Source organism: Dama dama, chromosome 4, assembly GCF_033118175.1.
Source record: "Dama dama isolate Ldn47 chromosome 4, ASM3311817v1, whole genome shotgun sequence".
Classification (NCBI taxonomy): Eukaryota; Metazoa; Chordata; class Mammalia; order Artiodactyla; family Cervidae; genus Dama; species Dama dama.
Window position 1 is genome coordinate 22531607 of NC_083684.1, and position 12463 is coordinate 22544069.

A 12463-nucleotide genomic window follows, 5' to 3' on the forward strand; every position below is an offset into this window, starting at 1 on the left:
CTCATCCTTGTTTTCAGCAAGAAATCCATGAGGCCTTACCCCTGAGTTTCTGATTATTCATTTGTTCATTCAGAAAACATTATTGGGAATCTATTCTGTGCCAGGCTCTGGGCCCAGTGTAAGGTCACAGCTGTGTAGTAGATATGGGCCCTGACCTCAAAGAAGCTACAGTCTAATAGAATTCTTGGAACTAAATTTGGGAAAACATGGATGTCTTGAATTTAGGACATTTAAGGGCAGCACTTAAGCTGGACGTGATCTTTGGAGGAAAAAGGCAACAACCGTAGCTCACCTCCACAGGGACTTAGCATTTGTGTGTGATGTCTTTCTGTCCTCACACCCACCTTGGGGAACAAGTACTATTGTAAAAATACCCATGGAGCGGGTAAAGAAGCTGACTTCAAGAGGTTGGAGAGTATATTCAGGTACACAGCTGACCAGTGGCAGGGACTGGAGCCCAGGTCCGCTAGGCTGGAGAGGCAGAGCCCGAACCCCCAGGACAGCGTGCTGCCCCTTTGACTTCACTTCACTTCACAAAGCATTGACCATGTTGATGACAAGTCAGGAGCGACCAATGTACTGAAAAGGAGGAAAGTCAGTGCAGAGATAAGAGGCAGCTTCCTTACAACCCGAGAGCGGTTCACTGAGGCCTCTTGGGAGCAGCTCGGAAGGCACGGTTGAAGTAATCTGGGTGCTGCACGTCATAGGCCGGGGAACGTGATGGGCAAGCAAGTGGGCTGCACACAGTAGGACTTAACTGAGAGCCAGGCTCGATTGCACTCAGCCAACCAAGTAGCATTTCCAGTGAGTGTGTGCAGACAGCCTTGTTAACTACAAGAAGTACCACTCTACACCAGCTATTGAGCTTAGCGTCACATAATACATAAGAACCTCTCCCTCTATAGTGCTCACACGGGGAAAAGGTGAGTCAACAAGATGGGAGATTAAAATATTAGGCACAAGATTAATGCTGAGCCCTTTGCAACAAAATCAACACTGCCATCCGGGGAACACGGCTGCTGAGTTCCCAGGGCAAGGAAACCACACGCGAGAGAAGGTCAGACATTCCCCAAATGCAGGGCTTCTCTAAACACTCTACCCCACCCGCAATCCCGACGGGAGCAGGCAGCAGACTCTGGCTGGCTTCTGTTGCTGGGCTGCAATGAGAGCAATAGCTCTCATTTTGTTTTTTTTTTTTTTACAAGAACAGTGTCTCATAATGGTTAAGTGCAGACTGTGGGGCCAGGAGCCCAGGGTGTGAAGCCCTCTTCTGCCACTTTCGAGCTGTGCAAGTTGAACAAGGTATTTAACCTACTGTGCCTCTGGTTCCTCAGTCATCAAGTGGGGTAGCTCTACACGCATCTCATAGGGTCATTGGGGTGGTTAAATGAGTTCATTTCATGCCTGGTAAATAGAAACTGCTCATGATTGTCAGCTATTATAATCTATCATAGGACTCCAATGTGAAATTAAGAACAAATCAGAAAAGATTTATGAAGGCTTGTCAGTTTGAGTCTAGCCACCTGAAATGGAGTGTCCGCTCAACACGGCAACTGGTTGTCAACTCTGAAATTTGAAGATCAGCGCTAACAACCACTAAGACCACGGTATTCTCTCAGCTTGAAGAGATATCTCCATGGTTGATTTACTAGTTTTAAAATCTGGGGAGAAATGGAGACATCCCACCACCACCTCCTGCTCAGACTGAATCATATTCAGGCCACCCCTTTGGAACACATACCCACCTTTCTCACCACAAAGCTTATATTGTGTAGAACTGATTTGGGGCTGTCATATTGCTCCTCCGCATCAGGGGCTCCCTGAGCTGATGGACTCAAAGTGTATGCCTCTGGCCTCTGTTTCTTGAGAAAATGCTTTTTCTGGTTCTGCACATTCTTTAGGCCACTTTTCCTGCTGGTTTCTTGCTCCCATGTCAAGGTGGCATTTGCTAAAAGCAAGACAGTATCTGGGTCTTCTGGTTGGGTGATGTAGGATGGGGGGCTTTTAGCTATGAGAATTTTCTGAGATTAAAGAAACAAAATTAACTTGGCAGATGTCATCCATTTGCAGGAATCATCCCAATATATCTTCTAATGACCCCCAAATCACAATCTGGGCAATTCTACCTGGGTCATCCAGGAAAAGTATTCTGAAGATAGTCCCCCCAGGAGAAGCTGCAACAAAAATAGTCCACTAGCTCATACTATCCAAGACAGACGACTCTTTAACCACAAGGCCTATCTGGGTCACCCACATTGGAGAATGCTGATTCCAGCTACATTGTTACCCTCATGCCCGTGAGGGCCAGCTTATGCCAGTCTTTGGGCTGTGGGCCTTATTGCTTTGCACTAATGCTTATGAAACTAAGGTCACATGTTCAGTCTCTGCTGTGTCTCCTTCCCAAGTCCCCACTCAGCTCAGTTCAACAAAACACGTGTCAAGTACTTATTCTATGCTAGATTCTGGGGTAAACAACAGAAATGCAAGTATTAATAAAGCACACTTCCTGTCCTTGAAGAGACTGCAGTCTCGGAGGAGATGGGAACACGCATGGGTCACTTCAGTGAAATGTGATAGGGACTGCACCCTATAACTGTCAGAGATGGGGTCCTTGATCCCCATCCTGGAGACCCATGTAATTGATGCCCAAGCTGAGTCCTTACGGTGTTGTATAGGCAGGGACGAGGGAGGGGAGAGGGGAGGAGAGCTTTATCTTATAGTAGAGGGCACAGCATGAGCAAATGCAAGGAAACATGCGATAGTGTGGTTTTCAGGGAAAAGGGTTATTAAACAAGATGTTCAGGATCACCAGGCCCAGAGCCCAAGGTAGAAAGGAAATAGCTGGAGACATAACTGAGTGACCGCTGATCAAGGGCTCAGCCCTGGAGGGTGAAGGACAAGGATTTCAAGCAGGTTAATAGCAGGGATCAGACAAATAATTTAACAGCTCCATTAACAGTGCAACATGGATTTGGAAAGGACAACTGTGGAAAAAGATGATTGGTTCCTAAGTCACTGTGATAGTTCAGGTGAGAGGCTATGAGGCCTTAAATGGAGGTGATCCCCATCCCTAGTGGGTGATCCCCACTAGGGACGGAGTGGAGGCTGAGGAGTCAAGAAATAGAATTTTTCCTCTAGTCTAAGACATTGGATATCATTATACTAGTAATGTGATGAGGTTGACTCGTGTCTTATTCAAAAAGTAATAACAATGCAATCTTCCAATCCAGTCTTACAAATGGTACCTCTTAAACTTGAAGGAATTCAGTAATCAGGAGGTGAGTCAGCAAGATTCACGACTGGTTGGCTACGGATGGAACAGGAGAAGAGGGATACAGGCATCTACGTGCGTGTGCTCAGTCGTGTCCGACTCTTTCCAACCCCATGGACTGTTGCCCGCCAGGCTGCTCTGTCCATGGGATTTCCCAAGCAAGAATACTGGAGTGGGTTGCCAGGCCCTCCTCCAGGGGATCTTCCCGACCCAGGGATTGAACCCATGTGTCTTACATCTCCTGCATTGGCAGGCAGGTTCTTTACCACTAGCGCCACCCTAAGACGTTTAAAACGACATCCACGTCTCAGGCTTGAGTGAATAAGGTCGTCCCATCAATTCATGGACATCGGAACATGTTGCTCTCTTGACTGAAATTCCCTCTTTCTTTCCTTTCCTTGCCTCAACTTCAAAGCCACTTAATCTGTCCTTCCTGCACATCACATCCTTACTGCATATAGTAGTTACTAGGGTGCCTGGTCCCATACTAGACTAGTGGCTTTTCAGAGTAAAGACTCTCTTCTTTGTATTTGCATTTTCCACAATGTTGTGCATATGGAGGCACACAGTAAATCTCTTTTTAAATCAGCGTATAATTGACTTACAATATTATATTAGTCTCACATGTATAATATAGTGATTGCAAGTTTTTATAGATTATATGCCATTTAAATTTATTATAAAATATTGGCCATATTCCCTGTTCCCTGTGCTGTACAATATATCCTTATACCTTATCTATTTCATACATAGTAGCTCGTACCTCTTAATTCCCTTACCCCTACCTTGCCCCTTCCCCCTTCCATCTTCCCACTGATAACCACTAATTTTTTCTCTATATCTGTGAGTCTGTTTCCTTTTTGTTATATTCAGGGCTCTGTGGGTTTTTTTTAGATTCCACATATAAGTGATATCATTCAGTATTTTTATTTCTTTGACTTATTTCACGTAGCATAATGCCCTCCAAGTCCATCCATGCTGATGTAAATGTCAAAATTCCATTCTTTTTATGGCTGAGTGGTATTCTGCTGTATATATGTACCACAAGCTTCTTTATCCATTCATCTATAAATGGACACTTAAGTTCCTTCCATATCTTGGCTTTTATAAATAATACTGCTATGGACAGTGGGGTACATGTGCATGTACCTTTTCAAATTAATGTTTTTGTTTTCTTCAGATATATACTCCAGACTTCCTGGTCATGTGACAGTTCTATTTTTAATTTTTTGAGGAAAAAAAATTTCCTCTCTTCTTTTGTTCTCTTCCTTTGTGATTTGACAAATATCTTTAGTGTTATGTTTGGATTCCTTTCTCTTGTGTGTGTATATCTCTTACAGCTGTTTGATTTGTGATTACTATGAGGTTTATATATAGCAATATGGATATGAATATGTGATTATTTTAAGTTACACATCTCTTCATTTCAAATGCATTTTAACAACCCTGTATTTTTATTCCCCTCCCCTCATGAGTGCTGTTTTGCACAATTTACATCTTTTTGTTTTATTATCCCCTAACTGTTTATTGTGGATTTTTTTTTTCCATATTGTGGATTTATATTAGCTTAATACTTTTGTCTTTTAACCTTCCTACTAACTTTGTACATCGTTGACTTACTACCTTTACTGTATATTTGCCTTTATTGATGAGCTTTTTCCTTTTGTAATTTTCATGTTTCTAGTTGTAGCCTTTTCTTTCTAGCTTAGAAAAGTCTCTTTAACATTTCTTGTAAAACTGGTTTTATGGTTCTGAACTCTTTTAGTTTTGCTTGTCTGTAAAGCTTTTGATTTCTCCAACAAATCTGAAAGAGAACCTTGCTGTGTAGATTATTCTTGGTTGTAGACTTTTCCCTTTCATCACTTTAAATATATTGTGCCACCCCCTTCTGGCCTGCAGAATTTCTGCGGAAGGCAGCTATTAGCCTTATGGGAGTTCCCTTGTATATAACTTGTTGCTTTCCCCTTGCTGCTTTAATGTGCATGCTGAGTTGATCAGTTGTGTCTGACTCTTTGCAACCCTGTGGACTATAGTCCACCAGGCTCCCCTCTCCATGTAAATTCTCCAAGCAAGAATACTAGAGTTGGTTGCCATTTCCTACTCCAGGGGATCTTCCCAACACAGGGATTGAACCTGCATCTTTTGCACGTCCTGCATTGGCAAGTGAATTCTTTACCACTGCTCCACTTGGGAAGTCCCTGCTGCCTTTTACCACTTTAATTGCAAAGTGTCTTGGTGTGGTCCTCTTTTGGATCCTGTTTGGGACTCATACAATAAATCTTTGGTGAATGGATAAGTTAAAAAAATAAAGTGGCTAAATGAGTGTATAAATATGGTGCCCCCACACTGTCATCCCTTCTCTCACCATCATAGGACAAACTAGATAGGCAAGGGGGGATGGCTCAGTGCAGACTGAACTCCACTCCTGGAACAACTTAAGATTTATAGCTTGAAAAAAGAGTAGAGGGTCAGGAACATCATCTCCCTGAGTGGAGACTCCATCTTACTTTTACTAAAAGAACAGGCCACCTATAATATTCTGCCTCTATCCTGCTTGATGCATATTTATGTATCCAACACCGAATGGAGAGTCTTCTCCCAATATCCACAAAACCAGTGACCCAGCCTTCCAAAGGGTTGACATGTGCATGCATACTAAGTTGCTTCAGTCATGTGCGACTCTTTGAGACCCCTTGGACTATAGCCCACCAGAGTCCTCTGTCCATGAGATTCTCCAGGCAAGAATACTGGAGTAGGTTGCCATGTCCTCCTCCAGGGAATCTTCCTGACCCAGGGATCGAACCAGCCTCTCCTTTCTCCTGCATTGGCAGGTGGGTTCTTTAACACTAGCGCCACCTGGGAAGCCCCAGCCTTCCCTTCTCTGAGAATGTTCCCACCCAAAACTGAGATCACTCTTCCCTACTCACCCAGTGTTAGTTATACCTTCATTCTCCTTAGAGAGACATTGGCTTCAGCTGCTGCTTTGACCGAGAAAGGTAAGATTGCAATTGAAAACTTCATTACATTAAACATGGCAATCACACTAAATGCCTGGAGAACAAAAGAGAGGTATAGAGTTTAAGATGGGATGTTGCCTTGCCTTTGAACCATTAAGTCCATGGGGATTAAACTTGCTGAAATGGGAAACAGTAGCACAGTTGGGATTCTCAGAGGAACAATTTTCTCATTTCATGGCTCAGAAATCATGGGTTGGCAAATTAAAGATATCAACATCTTAATCTATTTTGTTTTTGGATTTTCATCAACATGGTGGGAAACTTATCCCCTTATCTCTGTCAGTCCAGAGGATAAAGTCCAAGAAGGGCCTCTAATTGAGTGCATTTGGAAAGCCCCATCCATCCCACATCCTTATTTGGCCTAGACAATTCATTGAAACCCTTATGCAGATTTTCCTAAATCGTCACCTTCTCTCAGAGGTGTCTGACCCTTCAGAGATAGAGCATCCTTTTACACACCACACAGGCCAGTGTTGAAGGTGGAAGCTCCCTGCAATGATGTGCTTGGCCTAGGCTGGTTGCTCATTCTCCTGCCCTCAGGGGCTGGCCTCCCTGTTCTATCTCCACACACTCATAAGGGACTTATTTGAGAGCCTTTGTTCCACAGCCATTTCCAGAAAAAAATCATCCTTCTCTTCACTAGGGCCTTCCCCACTGAGTCCTGCCTAGTGGGTGGCTAATATCATACAGCCTCAATGAAGACAAGTTTCCTTGCTCTGTGAGTGCCCCAGGGGAAACATGATCTCATCTCTCAGATTTCATCTTCTCATCTGTCCGACTTGTAATTAGCAGCCTCTCCCTAACCACCCATCTAAGAAATTAAAAACACAACTTCCTTCAGCAAATCTGGAGCAATCCTTCCTGCTGCTGAATGGGCCTTGTGGACAGGGCTCCCAGGTATCAACTAATCCTACTTAGTTCATTAAGAGCATGATGAAGGATACTCCCTTCATCATGAGCGAGTTCAGTCACTTCAGTCCTGTCAGACTTTTTGCGACCCCATAGACTGTAGCCCACCAGGCTCCTCTGTCCATGGGATTCTCCAGGCAAGAATACTGGAGTGGGTTGCCATGCCCTCCTCTGGGGGATCTTCCCGACTCAGGGATCAAACCTGCATCTCCTGTGGCTCCTGCATTGCAGGCAGATTCTTTACCGCCGAGCCACCGGGGAAGCCCGCCCCACCCCTTTCATCACATCTGATCCCAAATATATCCCCAGAGAGAATTCAGTTCCTCCATGTTCCAAAGCACCTCTTGGCTCAGGAAACCCAGAGCCCCCAGGCTGCCTGATATGACAGCACCTCAGGGCTGACCTCCTACTGATGTGACTCTGGCAGAGAAGCAGACTGCAAGCATTGTTAGTCTAAGGAAATACAAGCCTCTCATTCAGGCAAATTGTTCTGGATCTAGATTTCTTCTAAATCATTGTTTTAGAAAATATTAACTACATGCACTCAATTTGGCTTCAAATTAATTTGCTTTGTGTGTTCTGGAAAAAAAAAAATTCTTTTTGCTTGGGATCATAGACAGCAGTTACAAGAATCAGGTAGCATTCATTCAGGCTCCAGTACAATCGTCATTGACTTTCATACCGGCTTTGGGTTTGTGGCTAGGTTCAAGCTCCCAGAGTGTGTGTGTGTGAGACAGAAAACTGTGCAAAAAAGTACATTCTAAAGAAACATGGGCAGTAATGGGACTGACAGCCTTACAATGGATGCACTGGAAGAGCATCCTGCCTTCTCAAATGTCGCCCCCACCTTCCCTCCAGATCCCTGATTTTGGTGTAATTCTTCCCCTGTAAGCATATTTCTCCTTGTTTATTTACTTTTCTCTCTCTCTTGTTCTTGCCTTTGTGTTTTTTCCTCCAACCACTTGCCCTTCAGACACTTGTTCAATATCTGTTTGTTTATTTCAGTTCGGAGCCATTCCCCCTCTAGCTCAGGTTTACCTTTGAATGTACAGCCCCCTTGTAATTCAAGCCCCACCCCCACCGCCACTTCAATCCAATTCTCCCTCTGAGGCTTTCAACTCAGTTATGCCTGGCCTGGGTGAGCATCAGGCTAGTAAGAAGAGCAAACACTTCTGCAGAATTTGCTGCATTCCAGGCGCTGGCCCATGGGCTTTGTGTAATAGAACTTCTGTCTTCACATCCATAGAGAGTGTCATCACCCCATTTACAGATTATAAAGCTGAGGCGAGAGAGGCTCCATGAACTGTTGTAAGTCACAGCAACGAGTGGAGTGGGGATTTAAACAAGGGGGACTCTGATCTAGACACCACACTGCTTCTTCCAACACCGATACCTCCTCCCACCCTTCCACAAACCCTACTCCTGTACATACATATGTACATACATGTACATATGAACAAAGGGCTCCTTGGGCTTCAATTTTGTTTTCCAAATGTCAAACTGTGTTCCAATGTTAAGTACTATCCCTATCCTGTGATAGACTAAACAAGAATTGCTACTAAGCTCTCCTCTGCTCCCTGTCAGCCCAAGTACTGGTTTTAGAAGTTGGGATGGAATTCTGGTGTCACCTGGCTCACCGTGATAAGGTGTTCTTGTGCCAAGGCTGGGCTAAGGTGGGGAGGAGCTACCCATCTGGCACTTGGCAGAGCTTGGTTCAGAAGAGGCCAGTTCTAGAGAGGCACTTACCACAGGGGCGGTGAGCTTGCGTCTCAGGAGGATGTGGCAGGTGAACGTCAGTACAATGGCAATGGTGGATGCAATGGGGGTCAATGCTGAGTTTCCACTCTGGACAAATCCAGCTTTTTCCAGTAGCTTCCTTTCCTTCTTCCTTATACCTAGTAAATAGAAACAGTCCATAGTGGTCTTAATTTGCATGTCAAGCACGAGCATTTTACTCAATGGAACATTGAAAGTGTTAATCACTCAGCAGTGTCCAACTTTTTGCAACCACATAGACTGTGGCCTGCCAGGCTCCTCTGTCCATTGAATTCTCCAGGCAAGCATACTGGAGAGGGTAACCATTCCCTTCTCCAAGGGATCCTCCTAACCCAGGGATCAAACCCAGTCTACTGCATTGCAGGCAGATTCTTTATCATCTGAGCCACCGGGGAAGCCCAGTGGAATATTACTCAGCCATAAAAAAGAATGAAGCCTTGCCATTTGCAACAGCATGGATGATTATCATATATATCAAATTTTAAGTGAAGTCAGAAAAGACAAACATATGACATCACTTATATGTGGAATCTTAAAAAATAATACAAATGAATTTATTTATAAAATAGAAACTGACTTACAGACATATAAAACAAAGTCACAGTTACCAAAGAGGAAGAGGTAGGGAGATGGATGAATTGGGAGCTTGGTCTTAACAGATACTTGGGCTTCCCAGTGGCTCACTGGTAAAGGATCTACCCAGTTCCTTTAGGTGATGGTTGGATCCCTGAGTTGGGAAGATCCCCTCGAGAAAGGCACAGGAACCCACTTCAGTACTCTTACCTGGGAAATCAGACACGACTTGATCAGACATGACTTGGTCAGACATGACTTAGCAACTAAACACAAGAGTCAGACATGACTTAGCCACTAAACTACCACAAACCATACTGGAAAAGAAAGAGTCTTTTCCATGTCATCCATACATGAATATATACATATACATGTGTGCTGAGTCGCTTCAGCCATGTCCGACTCTTTGTGACCCTATGGACTGTAGCCCTCTAGGCTTCTCTTTCCACGGATTTCTCCAAGCATGAATACTGGAGTGGATTGCCGTGCCCTCCTCCAGGGGATCTTCCCGACTCAGGGATCGAACCTGCATCTCTTGTCTCCTGCATTGGCAGGTAGTTTCTTTACCACTGAGGCACCTGGGAAGCCTATATATATATATGTATGTAACTGAATCACTTCGCTGTATACCCCAAACTAACACAACACTGTAAATCAAGTATGTGTGTGCATGCTAAGTCACTTCAGTCGTGCCCGACTCTTCGCAACCCTATGGACTGTAGGCCACCAGGCTTCGCTGTCCATGAGATTCCCCAGGCAAGAATACTGGAGTGGGTTGCCGCGCCCTTCTCCCGACCCAGTGATTCAACTTGCATCTCTTACAGCTCTTGCATTGGCAGGCATGTTCTTTACCACTAGTGCCACCTGCTTCAATTAAAAAAAAAAAAAGCATAACTTCTGCTGGATCCTCCTGCAAATTAGTGTTAAGGGCTCCTGCTGAGAAGTTTAAATGAGAGGAAGCACAGACAGCCCTGAACACAATGCCCATATACTGGGGGCTCAGCGCTTGTCAGCTGCCATTGCTGGATGGCTTCCAAAGTCCTTTTCGATCTGATTCTCTGTGTGTCAGGAATCATACGCTCAGATGCCTACAGGTAAGTAATGTAAACGAAGGGAGCGGGCAGAGAGCAAGACCAGAGCGAGGGTGTCCCAGGCTCACTAGACTGTTCTGAAGTCTGAGATCTGGAATTTTGTGAGACATCGCCCTATGTTTAAATCTTGGGAACTAATAGAAAAAGTTAAAGTACTGTAGGAGCCAAACAAAACACAGATGCCAGCCTGAAGACTGCCAGATTGAGGCCCCTGCCTTGGGTCTCAGGAACAGCTACAAAACCCCAAGAACATGTCTGCCTTCCGTAGTCCAGATGACACCAAGGCTCTGTACCACTTACGGATAGAATTCAAGCGTCCCTCCCCTGGTGTTTAAAGTCCTCAACAGCAGCACCAGCCTCCTCCACAAAAACCCTTCTACGTTAGCAACACGGTGCCAGCCCTGCTCGGGGAGAGCTGCCTCTGGGCCGGTGCTGGGCTGAGCCCTCTGCAGGCAAGCTTAAGCCACTCTCCCCACCAGGCGGCAAAGGAGAAGGCATCACTACGCCCTCCTGACAGTAGAGGAAAGTCTTCCTGGGTTAAGTGACTTGCTTCTTAAGAGGTCAGGGCAGAATTGGAATCCAGTTCTCCTGGGATGCAAGCCTTGTTGTCCACACACCCTTCCCCTCAAGAACCGCAGCCTCCTCCTCTCCAAGCACAGCCTCCAGGCCTTAGCGCCTGCCCAGCGGGGCTTCCCAGCTCCTGCGGTGTCCACATCCCTCCTGTCCTTCAGGGCCTTTTTAAAACGCTGCCTCTCAATACTCTGGTTTCTCTTCAGATCGTATAAATCTTTCACCTTTTAAAACGCTGCCCCTGCCAGGAGGCTTTTCCTCATCTCATGCCCGTGGATCTCCTATCAGTTTCCTTGTGGCCTTTTACCCATTTTGTTCTATAATTAATTCACCTGTTCACTTATTCAACAAATTTTAATCTGATGTCTACTATATGCCAGGGGCTGTGCCTGGTTCTGGGGAATATACGGGTAAAGAGGGTCTCAGCTTTTCCAGTAGGAGCAATAGACGAGAAATAAACAAGTAAATAAGATCATTACAAACTGTGTTGGGTGATATGAAAGAAATGAACAGGGTGACAAGACTAAGAGTGGAAGAGGGAGTGGACCTGCTTGGGACTGTGGTCAAGAAGACCTTGTGAGTCACTGACATTACTTTGGGAGACCCACAGCTAAGATAAAGTCAGCACGAACATCTAGCAGAAGACATTCGAGGCAGAGGGAACAGCAACTGCAGAGCCCCTGAGGCACAAATAAATGTGGATGCTGTTTTAAAAACAGAAGATTCGAGTGGCTCATGCAGAGTTATCAAGGCCTGGGATGAGATGTGATGAAGTCAGGAGGTCAGCAGGGTTCAGATGGTGCTGGATCTAATAGGCTGTTGGAAGGAATCTGGACTTCATTCAGAAGCCCTAAATTTGAAAACATTTAAGTATGATAAGAAGTCACTAAAGATTTTTCAGCAGGGGAGAGACAGGATCTGATTGACATTTTTAAAAGGTCATTCTGGCTGTTGAGTGCATCATGGATTTTACGGGGCAGGCAGAAAGCAGGGGTTGCATCTAGAAGTTCTTCCCATAAGTGGGAGGGGAGAGGATATTGGCTTGGACTGGGATGGCAGTGGAATGAAGAGAAGTAGACAGATTCTGGATATATTCTAGAAGTAGAGCCAACAAACTTATAGCTATTTCTGAACTTAGTTAGCTCATCCTTCCTCCATTTTAAAAATAGAGATCCTTTCTAATTATTTTGTGTGACTCCCGTGGCCTTGTACATAGTAGAAACTTGGTACATATTTATTGAATTAAATTGAGTTAC

The 12463-nt window shown here is 44.8% G+C and overlaps 1 protein-coding gene across 2 annotated transcripts in view; it reads right to left on the bottom strand.

Moving 5' to 3' along the window:
• The window catches only part of ABCC12 (ATP binding cassette subfamily C member 12), a 59371-nt gene that overhangs the window by 36569 nt on the left and 10339 nt on the right, over nt 1–12463 (bottom strand). For both annotated transcript variants that reach the window (XM_061134411.1, XM_061134404.1), the window contains exons 7-9: nt 8944–9092; nt 6215–6322; nt 1746–2021 (exon numbers count right to left, since the gene is read on the bottom strand). In XM_061134411.1, the coding sequence (XP_060990394.1) occupies nt 1746–2021; nt 6215–6322; nt 8944–9092 (533 nt within the window). The remainder of the gene's footprint in view (nt 1–1745; nt 2022–6214; nt 6323–8943; nt 9093–12463) is intronic.